The sequence below is a fragment of the Trichogramma pretiosum genome, unplaced genomic scaffold (assembly GCF_000599845.2).
Source record: "Trichogramma pretiosum strain Unisexual culture from Peru unplaced genomic scaffold, Tpre_2.0 scaffold157, whole genome shotgun sequence".
Lineage (NCBI taxonomy): Eukaryota > Metazoa > Arthropoda > Insecta > Hymenoptera > Trichogrammatidae > Trichogramma > Trichogramma pretiosum.
Window position 1 is genome coordinate 116,481 of NW_019640826.1, and position 25,505 is coordinate 141,985.

At 41.9% G+C, this 25,505-nt stretch overlaps 1 protein-coding gene across 3 annotated transcripts in view; it reads right to left on the reverse strand.

Moving 5' to 3' along the window:
• LOC106649702 (neurogenic locus Notch protein) overlaps positions 1-21,978 on the reverse strand; it is a 63,947-nt gene extending 41,969 nt beyond the window's left edge. For all 3 annotated transcript variants that reach the window (XM_014367293.2, XM_014367284.2, XM_014367275.2), the window contains exons 1-2: positions 20,599-21,978; positions 19,412-19,545 (exon numbers count right to left, since the gene is read on the reverse strand). In XM_014367293.2, the coding sequence (XP_014222779.1) occupies positions 19,412-19,545; positions 20,599-20,654 (190 nt within the window). In that variant the 5' untranslated portion in view covers positions 20,655-21,978. The remainder of the gene's footprint in view (positions 1-19,411; positions 19,546-20,598) is intronic.
• Positions 21,979-25,505: the final 3,527 nt, after the last annotated feature.

Here is a 25,505-nt window from a genome sequence, read left to right on the forward strand (position 1 = left end):
CTCTGCGGGTGTGGGTATATCTACATATTTGCCAATGACGAAAGAAAAAGAATACGACGACGAAGAAGAAGAGGAGGAAGAAGAAGAAGAAGAAGAAGAAGAAGAAGACGACGACGAAGAAGCAACAACAGCAGCAAAGGAAGCAAAGACTATGGGCTGCTTCTTGGCATGTATGAGTCTCCCTCTTCCATGGTCGCGCTCACTCGTTCGCTCGCTTCCCAAAAAACCACCAGCGGTAACAGCTACAATAAAACGACGTCGTTGACGTGGGGGCGCGAGCACGCGAAGTGAAAGAGAAAGAAGGCGCAGAAGAATGAGAAAGAATTATTTGCAGCAGCGGTATAGTACATACATCTGCACAAGGACACCACTGACGAGATTTTGGATTTAATAACGAAAATGTTTAATTTCTCTGAAAATAACTGAAAAAGTAGTTTTGCACAGAAAGTTTTTTTGGCTTCTGATTAGATTATTCTATTAGCTTCGAATAGTAATCTTTTAAAAATTTATTAAGCTTTCTGAAGAAGGGCCTGGCTCACGGTATGTGCTAGTGGTTGTTGGGGGGTAACTTGTTGTTGTGCACGCAGCGTGTATCTTGAGCGTGTCTCGGCTCAACCATACATTGATTTTGTATTTTCTATCAATCAAATAAAACAACTGTCCTTGCTTTGCTAAATAACAGTTAAGGCTTTCTTTGTAAAAGATGATGAAGAAGATGCTTTATAATAGATTGCCGACACTCTATCATTGAAGCAACAAAAAAATAAATAAAAAAGAAAGAAATAAACAGCCATCCGCATCGTTAGATGGACGGATGGAAGAAGAAGCAGTTTATGAAGAGTACGAGCAAAAGAAGATGAAAAAGCAGTTGGGCGAGTTCGGAGCCAGCACGCAAGTGTGCCATTCCTACATACCGGCTTCTGCAGTGCTGCAGAGGATAAAAACACAGAAGGAGAATTTGGAAAAAGGTGCATGCGAAGCGCATGCGAGGTGAAGTGCGCGCTCGGACTCTCCCTTTTTTGGTGCTCGATTCGACACTATCATGCTCATGACTCGAGTGAATCACGATTATGCGCGCCCAGAAGTTCTGCTGTAAGACCAAAATCGCCTGTTCAGCGCTCCTGCGAGAGAAGCTCGCTTTCATAAATACATGAGCTCTCGGCGATAAGAATGTAAATGCAGTGTCAATAGATGCTGACAATTCTTTGGGGCCAGGTTGCATTTTCGATAATTTAACCTTACAAGCAGTAACGAAGCTACTTGATACTTAGGGCACAGGGAGACGAAAAACTTTTTAAATATGTACCACTCGATAGAGTGAATACAAGGCGGTGCGTTTGTTGCATTGTCGAAAGTACGATTTGGATCTCATGTTCAGAACAAGTGCGACCCTAAAAAAAGGATAAACGATTTTCTAATCGTGGGAAGCTCTTTACTCCGTAACTCTCGATTCTATTATTGTCTCGATGTACAATATCTCGTGCTTGCTTAGACTTGCTTAGGATAGAATCTTAAAAGTTCGATAAGTATTCAAATACATACACGCGCGTACTCGTGCATAAAATATATTTTATCAAAATTGCCAAGCAGCAAGGTAATAAGCATATCGGGGCGGGTAAAAGGAGCTGGCCCGCGTAAAACTTTGAGCGAATACACGTATAGATACATATACTACATCAGGGGTCCAGTGAGAGAGAAAATAAATGAAACAATTATTCGCTGAAATCGAATTCATTTCTTTGTCCTTTTTCGAGTGTCCACATCGTTATCGTTGCATAGTCGATTTTACTTAAAGAGAGAAGAAACTTGATCGATGGCGTCAAATAAATGATGCACTCATAAATTTCCTTTAGAATAAGATTCCTAATAAATCGCCGATCGATTTTCAGCTTGGCTTTTTGTCTTGGTCAACAACAAAATCTGACTTGCTACAACTGGTTCGACAACGATGTTAATTTTTGCAAAACAGAAGCTACTTGTGTACAATGATTATAGTCCAGTCAATATAAATTATCAATACACATACACACATAGACTGAGTAACGAGGCTCTTGCGAGCAAAAAATTTTCGAAGGTAAAAAGAACGAAGAAAGAGGAAGAGAGAAAGAAAGGAGAAATGATCCGCCGATTGCGAAACTATGTTTGGATCGCGAGTGGCAAGGCACGCGCATCGATGGCCAAGGTAGAGTTTCTTTGCAGAAGCAACAGGTTCATAAGGCAATCAACAGGTTGCTTCGCATGACGAGCGCAAAGGCATGCGCTGCTGCTAGTCAGCCAACTTCTCTAAAGCGCCTAAGCCCTAGTCTGTACCGTCTTCATCTCTCTTGCTTTCTTGCCAGACCAATCTTTCTGATCCTTTTTAGAGATGCCAAGCGAGTTCAAGCCTAATTTCTTCTGCGATTAAAGAAAAAAACGAACTGCTAACTTTATTGATGTTTTTTTACTCTGCGTACAAAATATAATGCAGTGAGGCTGGCGCTCTTAACGCATATAAAAAGTATAAATTAGACGAGAATGCGATTATTAAAGGATGCAGAAACATGCCTAAATTAACTACGATGTATAATATGTAAGACCGAGAAAATTGCTCGTAAAACTTGATGACATTTACCGATACGCAATTACTATTACGCAGAAAAAAATTAATTTTTTTACGAGCGATCAAATCAAAAATTTTGCATGAAATGTTGCACTGGGCACTGTGCATCGGGTATAAAAGTTAAGATTGTTATTTCAATAATATATAAAATGCGCATATATTTTGGCCCAATGCAGAGACAACAATGCCTAATCGTTTTTCTAGAATGAAAGAAGCAATGGAGGGCTGCTCGAAAGACAATCTCACACACTCGAGTGGAGTATGCACACGCTAGAGATTTATTTAAGATTCGACCAGACGATACACTCTCCCCGCGAAAAAAAAAGATGTTAAAAAGATCTTTTTTTTTTCGCGGGGCCCTCCTCTTTGCTTACGAATTTCCTTCAAGTTTGCCCGTTTTTTCGGCCTTTTTATTCGTTTGGTGAATGCAAAATATCAATCTTATTGCGTCGCAAACCGTCGACCTTTTTACTCAGTTCTTCTTTTACGAGCCGATTTTTCGCATATTTTTTAAAATGTTCGTCAACGTGTAAGACGGTAGTTGCGTTATTCGATTGATTTTTCATGCTCTCATTCTCGAGCGCTAGCCCAGACACAAAGATATGGGCGAGTTCATCGTTACAACCACTGGTAAGGTAGTTATTGCGAAAATAAAGGAGTTTTTGTCTACTTCCTTTCGCGCGTGTGTGAGTATGTACGTTTCTTGCCTAGCTGCTCTATCTTGCCTCGCTGTAGTACCTGCATGTAATAGCTATCCTTTTTCACGAACAACTTCCTCATTTTCCTGTTGCGCGCGCTCGAACCACGCGAGAACGTATAGCCACTTAAAAGCCCAATAATTGCCCCTACGCTATGTACTGCCTCGTTGAACAATGGTCGCGAATTTTTCTTTTTTTTTTACTGTGACGCGAACACGCCTCGGAGAATAAAATAGCCTGCAAAATAAAAAATCACACTCGTACACACTATCGCACGCAAGTAATGTCTTGAGTCGATTTTGATTTATGAGACTGGCAAGTACGTGCCACGCGATGTTCAATTGCATTGCACAAAGCTAGCGAGCGTCTCTAATTTTGATGCATCCATAGCGGTGGTGGGTGGTGGTGTTGTATCGATGGCACCTCACAGTACATTAATAAACTTCGATTTAGCTCCTGTTTAACCATCCGAGGATATGGACTAAAAATAGCAACAACACGTCGTAGCTAGCGGTGAATGAATGCGCTAATAGAGAGGCCACGCTATCTAAATTCTTGACTAGGATGAAAACTACACAAGAGAATAATGTGAAAGCTCGAAGACAAGGTGTCCGCTTTTAAGTGGAGAGCCTCCGATCAAGCGAGCCGCATATCGAGTCTCAGCGTCGCCTATCTGATTTACATATAGTACATTCGCGAGCGCGAATACCTACCCTCTGGCACATACACTTTATTTACAGCGTCGGGCGCTCGCCGTTTTATCTACTCCGCGCGTGGGCTGCGATGAGAGGACGGACTCGCAAGACTCGACGCAACAACAATTCCTTGCGAAAAAAGAGAGAATACAAACGTTGGCGCATTAACTCGTTTTCCCTCATCTCTTGTCCGTTTTTCTCTCGACTTGGCTCTCCGCGCGTCTATGTTGTACACGACACACGTTGTAAAGGGTTATTGCGCATTGTTACCACAAGACTCGACGGTTCGTTCTTATAAGCATGGTACCGTTTTATAGAATGTAAGCACGAGCATTTTTTTCCTACTCGCTTCGCCGATATATATTTGTTCAATGACCGATGACTGTAATCAAAGTGTTTATATTTTGGCCAGCCCTAACGTTTCAACTTGGGATTTACTGTTACCCTGAAATAAAGTTAAGAATTACCCCCTCGAATCGAGTTGCGAGCGGAAGAACAGGCAAAAAGCAACATTCATGATCTTGACCTTTTGAATTATCGCGGTGGATTGCGGGGTCGAGCGTCGAGCTACTGCTACTACGAATACCTCGCGTAATTGACAATCTGCCGTTGGCCATTCAAGTGTCCCACTCGTGCCCCCTTACTCGAAACGAGTCGAATGCGACCGAGTGTTGCGCCTATATGTGTATGCCAAGTAATCTTTGAAAAGCACGAATATGCATGCGATAGAGAGCTCCGAAGGAGGAAGAAGCTCTCTGCGGAATGAACGCGATAATTAGATCCTTTAGGCAAAAGAAAAATAAACTTTTGTAGTTGACATCATAATTGCTCCGTAGCGGTTCTTTTTCACGGCTAGTACTCGTTGAGACTCTCATTGATAATGTATGCAGTACCGCTCAGCTTAGAGATCTTTTAACTTTCATATAAGTTCAAAGCTTACCTGATTCAAATTGATCAATACTTGGCTCGAATTAAAAAAAAACTCATTGTTATTTTTAGTCTTACCTGAAACAAAAAAAATAAATTATTAATACAGAGCTTTAAAATAAAAAGTATTGATTAAATAAATGAAATGCCTAAGTTTATTGCCTAACGGAACGACGACACTGACCACCCTCTTTCCTCAATAAATAAAAGATAAATGACAAAGATGCATGGCTACTTGAATGGCAAAAATCACATATGCATCGGGTCTCGCGATTCACCATTAAAATGCCCTTTTACCAGTTTCTCTCTCTCTCTCTTCCTTTTTTCCATCAGAATCTCATGGACAATATCGGCAGCATCAATCACGAAAGGAACAGCAGAAGCAGTGCCAGCAGACTCTTAATGCCTCGGACAGTGATGAGTGCCAAGTTAGAGCGGAGCCAGTCAATCAATCGACGGTCAAAAGGGCTTCTACGGCCAAAAGGGCTTCTATGATCATTGCACCGAGTCTATCTATATGTGTATATACTTATGAGAGATAAGTTGTAGGTTCCGTGTCTATACTTCATCGTCTGTAGAATATAAATGTGCGAGCGCGATGTCTCCGAAAGACTTTAAAGGATCTGAAGGCGGAAAGTTTAGACGATCGATAAAAGCTAAGGTAGAAAGAGAGAAGAAAAGGAAGAGGTGCTGCTGCTGCTGCTGTTTGGAGTGAAAGAGTAAATCATGGGAAGGATATTCGTGAGAGCGGCCGTTCAGTCGAGGTAAGAGGCCGCACGGAGAAAGAGCGAAAGATAGATAGAGAGAGAAAGAGAGAGAAAAGTTTCGATTCGTCAGCCTGAGGTGGTCACGAGAGACCGAGCAAACTTTCTTGTAGGTGGGACTTGGTTGCATACGTATTCTCGTGATTCTAACTCTTGGGCTTGTGTAGCTGTATGCAGTTATGGGTGAGCATATATAAAGGCCCTCCTCGATCGCAAAAAGCTTATCTATCGTTTCTTTTCTCTCTTTCTTCGTTCTTTCTCTCGCCAAAGCCAGTTGATATTGCTGTAGTTCTTGCACACATTATAATGCGCCTACAGTTCGGACGAAGCTCGCATGAACCAGCCTGTAGCTCGTGGGTCTTTGAATGGGGCTATGATCGTTGGCCGAAATCAGTGACTTGCCTCGGCATGACTTATCGGAATGTCCAACGATCTACGGCCAAGTGGCGCGCGGGCGCGTAGCGAATTATCGATTGCACTGTGCAAATAAATGAACGCGACTAAATTGGCATCAAAGTGCCATGCTGTGCTCTGCAGTGTGTGTTTTGCGAGCCGAGCAAAAAACCTCGCTACAAATGCACTGTGAGCTTTTTGTCTCGGACATTACGGGCGCGTATACACGGCCACGGCTAAAGACAATTTCCGGCCGATTCGTTACGTGATTTTTTCGCGCGAAAATTCGCAGTCGCGTCAAAGAGTTTATTATTATACACACTGCACACCCGCCCGCTTCTCACTGAGACGAGGTTTGCAAGTCACCGATAAGCGTTTTATACGTCATTGTGGAATGGTGAAGCTGCCGCTTGGTGTTACGGCCTGACTCAACCGAGATTTTCCTTTTACAGACTGCAGACACTCACGCTCGAGCACACAAGCGCTTTTTATGAGACTACTTTTTTTCTTTTTCATGGCAAACACTCATCGGACAAGTTGCAGGGCCACGGTGTATGCAGTGTCGTGCAGAGAGGATAAATACACAAGCTACGTCGGAGAAGCTGCAAGGAAATAAAATCTTACGAACGCTAGAGAGATTTAAACGTTATGCAATTACAACCATCCTCGGTGGACAACGACCAACTGCTAATCGCAGGTTTTGAAGCATACGCAAATATACAAGATGCAAACGCAACTACTGTTTGGTGGCGCAGTAAAAAGTAGCAGGCATCGATCGCCCGTACAAGTCGCGCATCAAACGCAATCAAAGTTTTACGATGTAACAATGGCCCAAAGACTAGAGAGACAGACGACAGCGAAACATGCCAATTGTTTTTTCACCCGATCGCCAAGCGAAGTATATAAGCTTGCCAACAATGTATAGTTTTATACAGAAATTTTTATGCTATGACCGGTCTTGATCCGAAGCATACATTATACATTCGATCGGCATCTCTAGCTAGCCACATTGAATTTCCATTTGGCTCCGAAAATTCAAAGCAAATCGCTCGGATGAATAATACACCATGTACGTTTATAGTTTTACAGCGAGAACGAAGCACGTGTCAGCCCGAGGCGCTGCATAAGGAAAAAGCGAAGCAAGCACGGACGAGGCTGAAAAAATACATGCAAGGATGATCAATGTGCAGTGAATGTAAATTTGATAATAATTTTCAATCAGGTTGTATCTAGCTTTTCAATTCATCGGCCAACGTGTACTGCTGCATTGCTTGGTGTGTTGCTCAAAAAACCAGCTTGATTCTCGCACATTCAAGTTTGCGCGTGATTAATTGCAGCGCGCTCGACTGCATTGTGCGGATCGTGCCGCATTACATCGTGTCAAGGGCGCTTAAAAATCTTAATAAGGATAAAGCGAAAAGCGGCTCATGTTTGTGAGCGCACGCACTTGCTCCTTTTCTAAGAGTTTACTGGAGCTTTTTAACACCGCTCAACATGCACTCAAGGAACGAACGTCAAACATTGCTTTAACGAATAATACTTTATTCATAATCGTGATGCGAAGTAATTTTTTTCAGTTCTCGAGAGCTCTGGAACATGCAGCTCGAGCTATTGTTTATGCCTTCATACTCGCACATTCAGCGAATTACAATCGACCTATAAGTTTCAGCCGATGCGCACTCCAAACAAAAATAATTTGCATCGAGATATATCTAGCTATAGCTTTAAAACTGGCCGCTAAGGGAAATGGAGAATGAGAAAAGTTTGCAAATGCAAAGGGATATTATATCGGTGAGCTGCTTCAATAGAAAGATGCAAGTTGGGAAGAAGCTCGAGGGCTCCGCAACGGTATCTCTAGGATAGATATGCTAATGTGCAGAGCAATGAGGCTTGCTGTGCGCGCTGCAGCTTATTATGTTTTCACTCGACGCGGTGGCGCAAGCTACTCGTCTTCAGCTCGATGCTTGGAAAAATTCCAGCCTAAATACTAAGTGCGCCATGTAATATAGTGTCAGCTGTTTGACTCGTCGATACGTGCTAATACCCATCGCATGCGGCGTGAGAATTGCCAGCCACTAATTAATTTGAAAATTAGCCGTAAAAAATCTCCAAGCGCTCAACGTACGGTACGTATGGACTAGCGCAAATTGCAATCATCTCGATTATTGCAAAGAGATTCGAGTTAAAGTCTCGATTTATATACCCTCTCAAAGCGCATGCCGCGAGCGCAACTCGTAATCCTTTAACGAGGTCGAAAAATCCCTCATTCCAAATAGCCATATCGGTCTGCAGCAGAAGCAGCCGCACTTCTTCCTCTCTATTCTTCTTTAACTATATAAGGCATGTACATAGAGCTTATACACGTATACGCTCGCAAACGCGGCGAATCGAAGGTTATAGATTCGAGTCTGCGCCGCGAACGTATATGTACTGTGTTGCAGCGCGATTCGTATCTCACTTAATTACCTGCGGCTCTCGCCGCCACTTTTTTGCCTCGTGCAATTCTCTGTGAAAGGGATCAACTGACATTACGACATTGCGTGAAAATTCGGTACTTTTTAGCAGTTCTGAAATTCGAACGCAGATAATTGTTGAAAATCACTATAGCAAGTGGAACGTTCACGGGCCAAGGATTGGTCCAGAAAGCCAAAAGTAGAAAGCGATATTTGTGCAAATGCGTGCTTCAAAATCTTTCGTCCACCGGTGCGTGGGTAAATATTGTAAGTGTAGGCGCGGGGAAAGAAAACATCAAGGAGGCGCGAATATAAAACTGCTCAAGACGTATTTACCCTATTGATCGATGAGAGGCCGCTGACCGTTCGATTGGCTTTTACCCACGTGTATTAATATTCCACACATACAATGTACACATTCGGAATCTACCTGGGACTTTATGGATCCGACTGATGTATAAGTTAGACCCTTTGCTACCGTGGAGAGCTGCGCCGTGTTGCGCGAGCGCACGAATTTTCTCGGGTTCTAGGCGCGTGTATCTGCGAAACTCTAGTAGCAGAAACCGATATAGCTTGCGATACATCATTGGCTATTTAACGGAGCTACTAGTGTAGCGAAAAAATTTCCCAGTCGACAGATAGCCTCGACATTCTTTGGGGATTTTCTTCTTGCGCGCGCCATATACCCGAACCGAAGTACCAAGTATAGGCGATAACAAATAAGAATTCGTTTGACCTCGACGAGTCGAGTCGTCGTGAATATACTCGTGCCTAGATATTACATACAAACGATTGACAAGAGAGACAGAGAGAGAGAGAGAGAGAGAGGAAATCTCGACTGTACCAGGGATCGAACCTCCTCCTGCGAATCGTAAAACCTTCCAACTCTCCGTTATATGTTGTATATCCAAGCTGTATGTACATGTATCTGTGTATGTGTGTGTATAGTGTGTGTGCATACGCACACGAGTCTGGATTTCATATGCATAAGCCGATCTTGTGCTCGCGATAAAGTGGGCTCTTCGTGGAGAGAGCCTTGCGTTTTTTTTTCATTTCATTTCATATGGATCTCGCCTTGCAGCAATCGCACACTGCAGGACCAAAGCGTGCTAAGCGACGACGGTTTTCGTTTCTTTCAAAAGTGATGATAGACCAAAAATTCAATTCTATTGTTATATGTACAAACTACGATGATCAATTGTGTAATGGTGATCGAAATTATCGTCAACTTTATCCCCTGGGACTTACATTGGTTTCGTTTCAAGATCGTGGATAAAACAAACCTTTTCTCTTTTGGATAGATAAACTTTTTAAAAAGATGCTACTCAAGAGACCGACGTTGCCACGTTAGCATGAAGAATATAAATAACGGAATAAAGCATAGGCAAAGCTATCGTCTGATTTGCGACGAGTTCACCGATCCATCTGCTCTTGATCGCTGAGCAGGTATCCCTAACAACGTAGGAACTTATAAATATTTAAATGTTGAGATTTTGTCGATTTTCTGTGAGCTCGTTTTATAAGTCATCGTCTCAGTGGCACATGGTTGCAATGAAATAAACTGCGAAGAAAGAAGCAGTGGCAGCAGCAGCAATTGCCCAGAGCAATGATTCATGCGGGCGAACGATACGATTATGTATTTACAAGATCGTCGTTGGGACGCAGCTTTTTCTTCGCGCTCGATGACGAATGAAAAAGAAGCAATCGTTGTTGCTTATTCAAGGTTCTGTTATGCATATCGAGATTATAGACTCGGGAGAGCGATTGCTTCGTTGGAAAGAGCGAGAGAGAAAAAAAAAATTCCAAACTAGCCGAAATCAGCGAATAATACGCGATCGTTCCCGCATAATTCTTACGCATGTTGTAGGCCAGTTGATTCGTACAAGCCCCCATTAAAATGTTGAAATGGGCTAGTAAGGAATGCAGCAGCATGTCTGTGTGTTCATGCGGAGGGGAGCAAGCAATGATGCAGGTATATCGCGAAAAAATAGTCTCGAGCCTTGAAGGAAGCCCGCACATGCATATAATAATATATATAAAAGAGTGAGTAGCAGCGCTGCACACGCATGCAGTACATAATAATATCTCCATCGGAGCCCGATCACATTTCTTCTTCTCTTTCTCTTAAAGACGAGACTATTCGTCTCAGCTATTATGTGCGCAGCAAGTATCAAAAGCTTAGATCGATCTCTTAAGTTGAGCCGAGTGTATATATGTGTATTCCAAATACGTGATATAAGAGCCGCCTTCGTCTCTCGCATACACACGTACGTGAATATATATTATAAGTAAACGTACGAACAAGTGATATGTGCGACTGTGTTGTGTACGTGGAAAAAAATGCCCGCTCTCTTTTATCGTAGATTTTCTTCTCTCTCCTTCTCTCGCATCACTTACTCTCTATGAATGTGTTGGTGTACGTGTAACTACGTTCAAATATTTTTCAAAACTTCCTGCTTGCGTAGGTACGCGTCACATATACATATGTACACGCTCTACTCGCTAGTTTCATATGAACTTGGATCTGTGGCTGCGTAAACATATATTGAAAGAGCCAACGACCATAAGTTGACTCGCGCACTGCGGTATCTTTTAATCGCGAAAATAATGAAATAACCCGCAAAATGCGCACCTGCGTCTGTATCCACGTGCTCGGATGTTTGTGCCGCTCAATCTCTCTCTCTTCTTCTTTATTCCCTTTTGCCTGTCTCGCTCTTTTCGTCCTCTAGACTCTCTATTCAATAAGGATCTTGATAAGCACAAGTTGAACATTTTTCTTCGGCAAGTGAAAAAATCTCGTGACTGCGTATACGCGTGCTGTGAATTTAATCAATGGCTAACTTACGACGTTGCGGGAGCTGTCTCGTGTCAATTAACGCGATTGATCTCTATTCGAGCTTTGAGACAGATGCATATCGTCGTCTCGACGACGACTAATTGTGATAAGTAAATTTTTCGCTCGAAAAAGCTGTTTAGATTCAAAACTCCAAACGTTTACAAGAGACTAGAAACGGATATATTTGGAGTTTTCTGCACAGAATTTTCGCTCTTCCACCCATGCTTTGAGCTAGTATAAAAACTCGCTAATTTAAAATTTTATGCTGCTTGCACGCATTCTGATTAATTACGCAAATAGCTGTGCGCATGAAAATTTACTCAATCAAATGGTCTGTTGCGTGTTCGTGCATATCATAGCTGCACTTGTTGGCACTCGAGCCGGACACGATGCGATCTCTTGCCACGACGATGAAAGTGAATAATGCCGCACACGGAGAAACTGAAAAATTATGATCTCACTTGAGCTAAGAATATACGTATACAAACGTAATCGCACGCGTATGGCTCCAAACTAACCTTTGTACACAGTGAAGAATATTTTCAAAGAGGAAAATTGCATACCGTACACGAGGATCTAGCGCCATTAGCATACAAATGCATTTATACTTGTGCTCATGCTAGTGCATTTATTCGGATAAAAAAGAGAGTTTTGAAGTGTGGAAAAGCCACTTTTTCAGAGCCTTTCAGATAAATTATCGTCATGGCCAATCATACAGAGCGTTCTCATTAAATAGTGTGGAAAAGCAAACGAATAACAATTAATTTTACAGCGTTTAAGCATGTAGTTAATTTCACGGAGAGCGTCGAGCGCACGCCAACGGGAAAAAGGGTCACGCGTAGCGTGAGCATCGGCGCGATAATAACACACAGACAAACTGTCCTACTTCCGGTCTTTAGCATCCGCACTCGTGTGCACAGACTGAACGTACATTGCTCGTTTAGAGACTATGCCGGGTCAAAGTGAGTCAAACTGACTCTCATCATCGTCATCGTCGTCGTCGTTGTCGCAGTGCATGTGCGTACATTTGCGTCGAGAAGCAGCCAAGATACACTTTACGAACAAAGTGCGACACTCGCCTTGGAGAAGATTTCTGCGTACAATTCATAAGGCGCGATCAATTATGAAATCAGTGACAGATCGCGTAGACGTGCATCGTTGTAACAGTACGTATATTCTTTAAGCGTATCGCCGCTGAATCTTTGCGCGTTCAAGTCTCTGAGACAGAAAACTCGAGTCGCGGCTAAGGCGTAAATGCCTAGGGAAAGTGCGCTACGCACTGTAGACTCGAAGCGAGTGAGCGAAAAACAGTAAATATTTCCTCTCACGGCCGAGAGCTGAGTTATTGCACTGGAGTTATAAAGTCTAATCGTGTGTCGAGGAACGCTGGAAATGCCGATAGGCCAGCACAAACTTAGCCCTTTGCCTGATGCATAAATTCACTAGTATAGGAGCGACAAGGAAGAAGACGGAGAGAGACGTGGAGACAACTCCGTGCTAGTTCCACTCGATACTGCAACAATGTCGGCAATTCATTTACCTCGTCTGTAGATTAAGTAATTTTGCTTAAACAGAACCTTTTTTAACTCTGTACCGCTCTTTCTTACCCGCTCTCGAGTTTCTTTTTTACACTATTAAATGGTATGTTACATGAAAAACGATGGATTAGAAGCAGCCTATGGGCAGCACTGCCACTTTCAAACGTGATTTACTAAAATAGGATTCTCAAAGAAAAATCTTTTACGTTAGTTTCTCTTTGATATATTTATTAAAATTTGCGAAAAATACCAACTTACTTGACGCACTTTTACATAAAATAATAAGCTTGCTTGCGTTTATCGATAAATAGTCGTACACCAAATTAACAGAATCGTTCAAAGTTTTGGGGATCTCTAGCAAACCGATGTAAATTACACATAAATCTACAAGTGCTTATTCAATATTAAGAATTCCAGTACGTGTTATCAAAGAAAATCCAAAATTTTTATTTTATATTTTACTTTATATAGAAATAGTTCGCATGAGATAATCTCTGTGATTTATTATGAAAAATATTTTACGCACATAGAGAATTACTCACGTTGTGGATTTACGTAGAAAATGATACTAAAAATCAAATCTCCATTAAAATGTAATATTTAAAAAGTATCAAATCTTTTTGCAAGGGAAATGCACAAAATTTACAGATCAATAGGTATTTTCAAAACGATACAATGCAAACAGCTGCAACTGCAGAAGCAGCGGCAGTTTTACTGGGTGCGATGGTCTATAAGTGTACGTGTCTTGTTGTTTTTATCGCTGGAATGGTAACGCGCACACGTATACACACCGACGAATCTTATCTCGGTCGATGTTCGTACAGCAGCAGCAACTAACTTTTGTTATAATACAATCAGAAAATTCGATCGGTCAGCGTGTAATGAATATGAAACAATGCGAATTATTGTGCGCAGTGGCGCAGTGATCTTAAAAAAGCCTCTCGAATCGCTGTAAGTCGCTAACGGTTGGTTCGCCCGATCGACATTACACACCGAGCCGGATAAAAAATCTATCTATTAGAGATGGAAATAGTTTAGATATCGGAGCAGCGGCGCGAGTGCGCTGTCCCGATTAAAATAATAACAGGCGAGCAGCTTGTGCCCGATATTCGATTAATGCTTCCGGATAAGCGCGCGAGGGCGTGTTTAGCGCTTCATCAGCGACCTTGCACTGCTGATGCTTTTTTTACATACAACACTGATCGCTGCTATCCTTCGTGTCTCTTTCCGTTCAACAGAGGTTGCCAGATAAATAAGCATGAGAGAGTTCAAATGACGAAGGCATAGAGAAAAATGTCGGCTTGGTGAGACCGTTTCCGACAGATTATTTCAATTATCATCATATGTGTAGTCGAAAATCACAAGATAAAATCAAAAATTTGGTTATTTTTTCCAAAGTAAAGAAACGAGATAAATCCAGTATATCTGGAGGAACGAATAAAATAAATTCACGCTGGTGTACCAGCAGCGCTTGGAAGATCACGAGCAAACACCTGTGTACTATGTGCGGGGCCATTGCCTCATTTACACGCACATCTCACACGTCTTTCATTCTCAACAACCGCATAGAATAGCTGCGGAATACAGCTCAAGAGATCGAGAGAATTGCAATTGCGCGCGAAAACATTCATACTAGTGTGCAAGAGAGAAAAAGAGAGAACGTGACCTTATGCAGGCGGCGTGTAGCATGTATAGACAAGAGAGGCAGATCGACCAGCTCGGCTCGGAAGTGAGCGTGTGCAGCGTGGCATAAGTTGCATATTATTCCGCGGGTGTTTCAGGCGCGCGCAGCACTTTCGACTCTCGCTCAGCGGCCACAGCCACCTACTTCCATATTTTGCTCGGCTATCTCATGCTCCGTAGCGGCCAAGCTACCACGTACATGCATTTGTCTCGAAAGAAAACGGACTCGAGGCCCGCAGTCGTTGCTCTTTTCTCAAGCAACTCGGCCTTTTCTATCCTTTCAAACCAGTAACAAACTATTATTATAACTTGGACTCTCGAGCTTTTTAGCTCTATCAACCTTTATTTGCTGGCATATTTGTGCATGAACTTGAGCATTTTCTTATTGTTTAAAAAAGATTTTCCATTAATCATTGAAATGTGTATTTTGTGCGTGAAGCTTGCTTACATCCTGCATGCGATGAAAGCATCGCAAGTGCGTTCGCATGAAAGCCAAAGAACGTGTTTGTTTTGTACTTGAAAATTCGTTTAGTCATCAATGTTTAGTTGTAATAACAATTTTTCAACGAACGAAAATATACCTGTGAGATTTTTAGAATAAAATCAATGCGGTAGTTCAAAATGAAAAATCACTCAGAGCCTCGGTAAATAACGTAGATTCACGTCATCATAATGTTGAAGTATCGCATTCACTGTAACCAACTTAACAGTAGGCTCTAGACCATGAGCTCTCATCTAGAGCGAGAAATATCATATTCGTCTCAAACAGCTAAAGAAGATAAGGCTGAGGAATCTGTGCAAGAAATCCGAGCTTGATGAGAAAAACCATCTCACTGGCCGATGCTCTTAGGATCTTATTATGCAATGACGATAATCTGTACGTGTTAGAGTATATATATACCTATATATACCTATATAAATATAAGTGCCGCGCGGAGGTGTTGTATGCGCCGTGACGTAACGTCTTTGAGGGAATAATTAATAACATTTCGATCCGATCTCTTTCTCACTAAAACGAAAAAAGGCGGCTTTTTTGCCACACGTCTCATAGCTCTGATGCAATCGCTTAATTGCAGGGTGCACGTACAGCAGCTGTACTAATCAATACGGGCATGATTATTGAACGTTACGCAATTAAGATATTGTTGTGCACATAGACCCGAGACAAAAAATCTTTAATCTTAATTTGTAGAAAATTATTACAGAGCAAGCGATTTTTGATAGCCATTTCAATTATACGAAAATTAGAACGAGCATTTAATAAACTGTTATAATTATTACGTTATCGCCGATTTCATCTATTTGAACATTGATATTTTTATTCACAAAAATGTGTAAAACATTTCGATTCGTATATTTGAGCGGTGCTTACGAGATGTTATCTCTTTTGATTTTCGAAGAATTTCAATTTACGTGACTGTTCTACTCTTCGTCTATGCATTGTCCGCCCACGAAAGATAATGTGCACGACAAAACGTGCGACACATGCATTCGTTTGTTTCTTTTAGTATCGATTTTGTTGTGAGCATTTACATAGAGACGCGAAAACATTTGACGGTTATTCACGAATGAAAAGCATCAAGCGAGCCGCGAGTCTTTCGAGTTAAATCGGCACTTGGTGAGAATTTTAAATCAACCAATTCGTGGCAAAAAGTTACAAATGGGCATCCGTTGCATATACGCGGGGATGCGCTCAACGTGGATACAGAAGGTAGTGAAAAAGTCAGGATAAAATACAAAGGGGAAGAGCAGCGCATCATCGGCAACAGAAGGAAGGGGGATCTCTCTCGAGAGACAGTACTCCTGCTATATCGCGCAGCTTACAGCACTTCTCGTTTGTTATTACACGTATGCGTGCAACGAGTATTTTGAGTACGCGTCTACGTGCAGTGTACGGCTCTCTCACATATGGCGCTTTTATACATGCGAAATGGAGATTCAATTGAACAATTTTACACTTTGAGCAGGGGACGGACATGGCAACCCAAATGTTTTGCATCTTTTTTACAACGCTGTGGTTGAAATTTGAATGGGCAGATGATGTAGTGAGCTACTCTAAAATTTTCAGTTATCAAAGTTTTTCCTGTATTTGAGTGTATAGCCACAGCCGAGTGTAATCGCTTTACGGAACTTAAACAGACTCCCTTTTATATGCCTGTGCATGCGAGCAAAAAAAAGTATCAATGTTGCATATTGAGTATCTAGCTGAGAAATTGCACGGCTGGCCAAATGAGTGATACCGCGCGTGACGCAATGACATTTATGAGCTAGCGGCTGCAAACGACTTTTTTTTGCATAGCTCCAAGTTTGTCGGTATACATATATTTAGTCGGTATACTTACGACTCGACGACTGAGCGTGTGCGTGTGCAAGCCTGCCTTATTGCATCGATATACATATTTTTTCGCCGCGCCTTTCTTTAAGCAAGGAAACTTAAGACGGCCGCACCATGTAAGTTCAAAAGCATCCGCTCAGTACCATACTAAGAATTTTGCGCGAGAGTAAATTGGGTAAACGACAATTCAATAAAAGCTTGATAACGATGGCTGTTGACTTTTTGCCCGGGCGATAGGAACAATGGACGCTTTATTTTCTGACGACTGTTTATTGAAAGGTACACCGAAACGAATGTTTTGAATCGCTATTTGACAGAGTGTTGTCATAATGTTACGTTTTCTTCGAGCGAGTGCAGTACGCAAGCGATTTATGTACATTTTTACCCAAATTACTCTGCCAGTCGAGCGAGCTCTGAGAATTTCAATTTCGAGTCGACGGTAGCCTTGTCAGCTAACAGTTTATTTATTCCGTGCATCGATAACCATTTTCTTGTAGCATATCTCTCTCAAGACGTTGACCTCAAGTACTATTTTACAGGAGTAAAAAAATACGCGCAACAAATGATTTTTCTAATCCACTCAAGTGTACTAGTCGTTCTAGGACCATATTTGTCGCCCAGAAACTGCGAGGTAATATAGTATGTATATAGTCGCAAGAGACGTTGACTTGCTTTGCTTTATCTTGCACCAATTAATCGGCTCAGGAATTCAGCGAGTTCGCATTTAAACTAACGATCGCTGAGATATGCTAGACCAAATATGTTAATTGTTACGAAAAATCGAATTATACGATATTGCGATGGCGTATTAATTGTTACTCTGTCAACGTATGGAGCTGAAGCAGTTAATATCGTATTAAAAATAAATTGTACCTATAGGTAACATCGATTATTTGTCAACGGTCCAGGCAATTTTTGAAAAGTTCAATGGTATTGCGTTCAAAGAACGGAGCAGAAATTGCAGCGCTCATTAATTTTGGAAGCGATTAGTAAAATCGAATCGGTATCGAAAGAAGATAGATTGTCTGAAGCGCTAGGCCAATAACCTCTTGAAGGAAGCCAAGTAAACGTGCATTGGTCGATACAGTTTTTAGCGTAGATAATTGAGCGAAGGAAAATGCGCTCATTATCACTGGATAAACAGACGAATGGAAAGCAGCGAGCGTACAAATGGCCGCAGATGCTTCGAGTGGCAAGGAAATCAGGCTCGTGCACACAGACGCGATTGCTCTGCTACGAACAAACATGTCGGTTTCTGCGATTTCTGCTGTGTGTGTGTGTGTGTGTGTGTGTGTGTGTGTGTGTACCGACTTGCACTGCGCACTTTTTGTAAGGGAGGAGAACGAAGAAGAAGAAGGAGGAAAAGAAGAAACACGAAGGTGCGTAGGTGGGGTCGATACGCTGCTGTGGTCCGCCTGGGAAAGAGCACGCATCGGCGGACTTGAGGCACTAACTTCGACGCAACTCCTCATATACCTGCCGGCTAAGGCACGAAGGAGGCTACGCTACGATGACCCCGAGCGTCATCGCGCGCACACGCGCACGACTCCAAAGAGCCGTCCGCGCGCACGCATAACTCTCAAAGAGCTCTGCAAAATGATATATACGTATTCTCAGCTCATACGCCTGTTTCTCGATCCCGCACAACATTATACTTTTATTACTTTCTTCAAGCGATCTCGCTCGATAAAAGCTCACGCTATCGGAAAGGACGAACAAACTCAGCATAGTCCGAAGAAATGCCAAAATTTGCGAATTTTTCTGTGTGAAATTCTGCCTAATGAGCTGCCGAACGTCTTATTCCAGTCTTGGAGTTTGCGGAATCGAAGAAGCGAGGGGGGCAACGACGCGCGTCGCGTGTAATTGAGGCGTATACGAGGGGTTCGTCTACTTTTCTTAACTCGTCTTGAGAGTCCTTTTTCCCATAAGACGTTCTTGCTACTACTATCTTCTTAGCCAGACGAGGGAGGGGGCGCCAAGCCGACCGGAACAGCCAGCCACTGCACTGGCTCTGATTTTCGGACTTTCCCGCGCTTCTCCTATTATAAACATGCGACACGCATCGTGCCTCCGCACTCGGCACGCACCTGGCCAACTAATCTCATAGACGATGTACACGATTATTTTTTTGCATTCAATTCAGATTGATACATTTTTTCACGCGTGAACAAAATTCATTCATAGAGTTTTTCTATTGACAAAATTAATGTGCATATTAATCGAGAACAGAATTTTTCAAAGTTATTTGTTTTTAGACTACTTTTGTTATTGGTCGGGCGACAGAAATCTGCAGTGGGAAATATTTATATGCGTGACCCTGTGACCAAAAGTGCTAAAAATTTTTAGACAATTAGATATCAGCAATGTATCGCAATAGTGTACTGAAACACGTTATTCGAATATGTATACGCGCAGGCATTTGGGGTCTAGTGTCGTCATTTCGAATTTGATGAAAAGAGAAAATGTATCGATTCTACAACAACAACTTACCTTCTGGGCATTCGCATCTGTAATTGAGACTGTCTATTTGGTGGCAAAGACCAGCATTTTGACATGGCGATGGATCGCAGGGGATATATTCGTTTTCGCAATTTTGTCCCGTGTAGCCGCTGTGACACATACACCTGGAATTCAAGTAAAATATTGTTATTTTAAAAATTCATCGGGTTTGAACTGGAATATAATATATTTAATCGAATAATGGAATATAATATTTTATGGACTAGAAATGAAGGAAGCTCTTTAGCTTGCATTAAGTTAAAATAAACTATAAAATTATGCGAAATAAAAAATGCTCTTTTTTAAAACACTTAAAAACTAAAATCGATATTTCATTGAAAGAATTACGAAATATTCAGAGGTTCAAATATAAAAGCAGAAATACTCGTTTTTGATGATAATATAAAAATCTTAACTTTACAACAACGCTGAGGCTCTCAATATTTCTTCAGTTGCTTGAAATTCAATGAGTCGAGAAAATAATTTGCTGTGGCAGAAAAAGTTCCGAAACGGTCGTAAAATGTATAGAACACGTGCGAATTAGAGCTCGATAAGAAAATATAGTGTGGACGTAAAAGGGAAAAATAAAGTAAGCTTGGATGAATACGCGCTTTACACCCGAGTGTAAAATAGAGTCACTATTATGATTCTTATGCAGTGTGTCGTATTACGCTCATTTATACCATTTCAAGCATTGGATTACATTGCAAGTTAAAAAATCGTCGCAAATACAATACTCAGCTACGTAATAGTGCAACTGCGGGACTTTTTCCTGATAGAGTTATCGGTCAAACATATTTTTTGCTCAAGGGAAAAGTTTTTCGTGCTCAGTAGGATCGATAAAATTAGTCAAGATTTCATACACAAGCAAGTAAAAAAGAAAAATCAACACGATTGCATCAAGTAGCAAATGCGAGTTGAAATTTTAACACGGTACAATGACACACGCGTCATCGGTGAGAAGAAGAAACGCGTGTACACATTTATATACGATACGCCGAGGTATCGACTTTCTTTCGGTATATTGACGTAAAGTTAGGAGCGCGTTACCAGCGAAATCGTCGAGTACGTCGAGAAAAACAATACAAGTCAGTCTCGGTTCTCACGTAAGCGTCGACGTATCGTTCTAGCTACGGGCTATTGTTGAATTTTTTTTGAATTGAGACAAAATGTCGCACCTTGTGCCAACAACGGCAAACAGCAGAATGAGGATAGAACGAATTAAAATCGTCATATTGGCGATCGCTGCTTCTAACGCTTCTGCTCGACGAAAACGTATTCCTCATTATTTTTTGATCATTCCTGCTGACGATTCTGGCCTCACGTCAAATTCCCAAATGCAAAAAGGCCTTTGCTCGTCTTACCTATCGACGACGAACAAAGACAACTTAATTCTCTTGAGATATTTGCACTTTATTTCTTGATGCACTTAATATTTAAACAATTGTAATCACGACACTTTTTTCTTTTCTATTTTTTAAGAATTGATATAAATTTAGCTATTAGTACACTTGATTTTCGTAAAATATCACTTAATTATTGCACTTGGAACGAGATGAACTCTGTTTTGCACACGTTCACGAAATTATTGCACACTGAGATTCTTTGATTACAAAATAACAAAACTGCACAAAAACACTCGCAGGAAAAAACAGTCGTTGAATTCGTCAATCCACTCGTTGCTATCTACACAGTAGTTTTTTTGTTTGTTTTAACCTTACTAATTTATTTGTGTATGTATTTACAGTTGGTCTCAAAGTCGAAGCTCTGTGCAGGAGAAAAAATCCATCTATGACATAGTCGAACTTGTCCTGCATGCAAGTACAGTTACAATCCTGACGGCTGTTCCCTCTCTGTCTCTTTTTTCGACGTTTATGAAGCGTTGGCAGCAGCAACCTGTTCTCCGTTGCGCGTGCACAAATATAGCTCTGCAGCTTCAAATACGCTTGAAACAGCACCAAAATAGACTATGAAATCTTTGAAACGGTAGGAAGAAAAATTTTGTTTTTTTTTTTTTTTACGAATACACTTCGTGCATTAAATTGGCCTATCCAGCGCTACACTGAGCAATGCTGATGATCGTTATTATCGCTGGCACTGATGGACGACTCCACAGCATCATCAAACTGCTGCTGCTGCTGCTGTGGCTGCTGCTTCGAAAGGCGTTGCCAGATCTCGACAACATCGCATTCTTCATCCAGCATCATTTCACGCTCATTCGAAACTCGACAGTGGCCCGATTGCATCGAGCTTTTGGCCTAACATCGGCTCAACGTTTCACGTTATTACTCGCGTCACTTTGGCAGCACCGTTCAGAAAATTATCTTTATTTTCCGACCAAAACTGCACTGTAGCACGACACTCGAGCAGCAGTTTTCACAAAATCCTGCTTACAGAAGATGCACACACCGACGCACTGTCACTCTAAGGTGTCACTTGCACTCGCCGAGCCTGCTGGTACTACACAATAGCTATTTGTTTGTTTATAACTGGAGAATTGAGAAAAAACACAGGTGGTAGTTACACGCGCGACGTGTACACGACCTGCGAACTATCGAGCTTGGCGATGGACTAGCGTAAGCGTTTGAAACGCGAGGCGAAACAGTACATGGAGCGCCTCCTGTGGACCCATGTGAAACCAAACACCATAGCCGCTCTTACTTGTATGCCGTGTATGGGTGTTCATGTGTGTTGGTGCGCGCGATCGCAGTCCCCTTCCCACGCCTTGCGAAGCGATGAAGCCTGGACTCGTTGTTGGTCTCGACAAAACCAGACGCTGCTGGGTTGCTGCTCTCTCTCTCTCTCTCTCTCTCTCTCTCTTTCTCTTTCTCTTTCTCTCTCAAGCTGAGACCCCCTTCCATTCTACTGGCCAACAAATGGTAGCAGCAGCAGCAGCAGTTTGCAGACGCAAAGACCGAGCTGGTGTCTGTACGGATTTAAAGAGAGAGAAAGAGAAAGATGCTTGAGACGAGGATGTGTAGATAGGAGGGGTAATATGTAAGCCAGCAAAAGCTATATCTGCGCCTGCGGCCTGGTGGGTTTCTCTCGTCCTTTTTGCTCCATCTCGCAGTACCAAAACACGAGAAACCGACATACGATGGACGCAGGTTGCTCCATACGCCGCGTCATTTTTTGGAGCCCAAAGACTTGTCCGCTCTTAGGAATGATCGTTGCGTGCATGTTATATTCAAAGGATAATCGAGCATGAATCAACAGAAAATTATCAACGATGACGAAATCTAAATAATTCGCTCGCTCAATGACGCTCACAGGAATCTTGATAAAAAAAAACACACGCACGTAGGTGTATTTGAACTAAAAAAGTCAGTGAAGCGTAAATCCGATGGGCAAACGAGACTCGGTAAACAAGAATCAGTGTTTCCGATAAAACAGCAATTTTCCCATATTCATAGATATGCATATCCTATAGTGTGCGTTACGTATGCTCAAAGGGATTTACAGGGTCTCGTGTGCGAAGAAAAGGATTTAGGCGGGTGCGACACGCACGTGACATTCGTAGAGCAGCAACATGCTCCAGTGCTGCCTTTGCTGGTGCCAAATCTATTGTATCGTAGATCAACCGGGTGAATGTCCCTTTCTTTTACCAGTACATAGACACCGCTCGCAGGCGGCTACTACCGTATAATATGTAGTTGTTTGTATATTGGTTTTGCTGATATGCTCGAATGATAATAACTTTATATACTTTGCTTTGTTTGCAGCTTTTAGGCAGACAACTGCAGCCGAGACCGAATCAGATGGAGATCGTACAATTTCATCTATCTTATCACTTACGTACGCGCGACCAATGTTGTACGAAATTTTAGCCTTCCGCTCGGATGCGCAAGTGATTTGAAACTTCCACTCGATTCGTTCGCGCTTTTGATTATTATAGTAGGCGCTCTGTAGATAATTAATTAGGCACGTCCGTTGCTGCCAATTAAGACGCTCTCGTGGATCTCTCTTGAATTAGTTGTTACGTGTCGGCCGGCTCACGGCTCATAAAGTACAGCTCGATACGTATAGTGATGGGAGCGACGACTTTTCTTCCATTCGCTCCGTACGTGGCAATTCGACTCGAATGCAACAAGTAGTTGGGCTGTGACGCGTTTCAGTAGTGGGTGGCGCGAGCTCGCGTTTATTTGCCTGCCAGCTCGTGTGTATATTTGGACTGTACGTTACCAAGTGGGGAGTGCAGCGAAAATATGGCCACTCTCGGGGGGTCGATATAGCCTACAAACTTACACCCGCAAACGTTTGGATCCATTCAAAAGTACTAGAAGCATGGCTTTCGTCATCGATTCCTTCGCGCGCTCGGTCGTCGAAATCTCCAGAGCGCATAATAGATTCTCTCTCTCTCTCTCAGACATGAAATCACCGTATATTATTTCGCGCAGGCGCTCGCAAGACTGATGGTATCTCGTGCGTTTATGCGTATTGTCCCTTAATTTTCAATTAAAGTCTCAACGCCGAGCCAAATCCACAATCGATCAAAGAACTCTAGGTATATCCTTTCTTCTCCTTTCGACATACGACACATAAACAATACTCGCATGAACATAAAGGGCGGATACCACGGATATGTACGAGCGTAGACGCGAACGAGTACCTTTGCACGAGATTTAGTTTCTTGGGAGGCGCGTGCGACATTTCTATCGACACGCAGAGACTTTGAATATAATCGTCTCCCATTATGTGCTCTTGCACAAACCGTTGACTACGACGACTCCGTTTCCACACTGTCAACGACTTTACTTAGAAGCTGTCCGGTATTAGTATTATATCTTGCAGCTAAGAACTTCTATATTCTCATTTCCTTGCCGAGCACTTTCATGCGCCTTTGAATATCGAACGAAGCTCCTCTAAACCTGATCATCACGAGCGTAAATCAAGATTTTTTTATGTAGAAATTTAATTAAAGTCCAAGAAGCCCCTTAAATGCATTGAAAAAATCAAAGATTTAAAAAATGTGTCATATTATCCATAAAAGAGTAAATAAATGAAAAACACCCAAGTAGAAAGTCAGGTTATGTGCAAAATGTCTTGGACTGGAATTTATTCTCGAATTCAAGTTATCAAGGTAGATTGGTCGAGAGAAAATCGAGTTCGATAACTTGCGCTGCCATGTCGATTTATCCAAAAAAAAGTACTACTATTGTAGCACATAATCTTTGAGGGATAATAATTCGAGTGCAGAATCGCGCCCATATCGCTTAACCGGATAAAAGTGGACACACGCGATCTAAAATGTGCAGCTCGAGTTTGCATAATTAAATCATTCTTGAGGCGCTTACGAATACATTACATTGGATATTATACAATGGATCCAGATCAAACAATGGGCCGCAACAGAATTGCTTTTCTTTTTCAAATACATGCATTGAGAAGCCTTTCACAATGCTGCAGTACGTGCCTATATATGTGTGTATGCAAGCAAATATTATGTACCGTTTCAAACGAAAGTTTTATGCTTTTCAAAGCGCATGAAAAGCTCGCACCGCATAATGAGCGGAAAATCTAAATATTATTGCTGTCGTTAATTTCAATTGCGGTTGTGCGCAAAGCCCAAAGAAATGATGCTCGCGCATGCATGGTCAAAGTTTTCAAAAGTGAATAAGTTGCGCGTGTAGCTGTAGGATCATTAATTTTTGTCGCCTAGCATCGTCGACCGGTGCATGAATTCAAGACTGATGACTGTTAGTCTAAGTTTATTTTTCGTTTCTTCAGTGAGTTTTTACTCGAACAAACGACGCCTGCACATCTGCATGCAAAAAAGAGAAATTGCTGTCCCTCGATCTTTCTGTCTTTTGTTTCAATCTAAATATTTACGCTGCTGAAAATTATTACGTTCACTCTGATTCTCACGATGGATGAACGCAAAGTAAATATGTTTTTTACTGCTCGTATAGTTGCAGTTCTTAATATCTCGTATAGTCCTTACAATGCCTGTATACGAGCCATAGGTCAAAAACGTCCATTGATCGGATAATTTCCCATATGCACCGAGCTTACTTGGTTAATTAGATCAAATTAATGTTGACAATTAGTTTCATCAGACGCAATAATGAAAAAACTACGTAAGTTG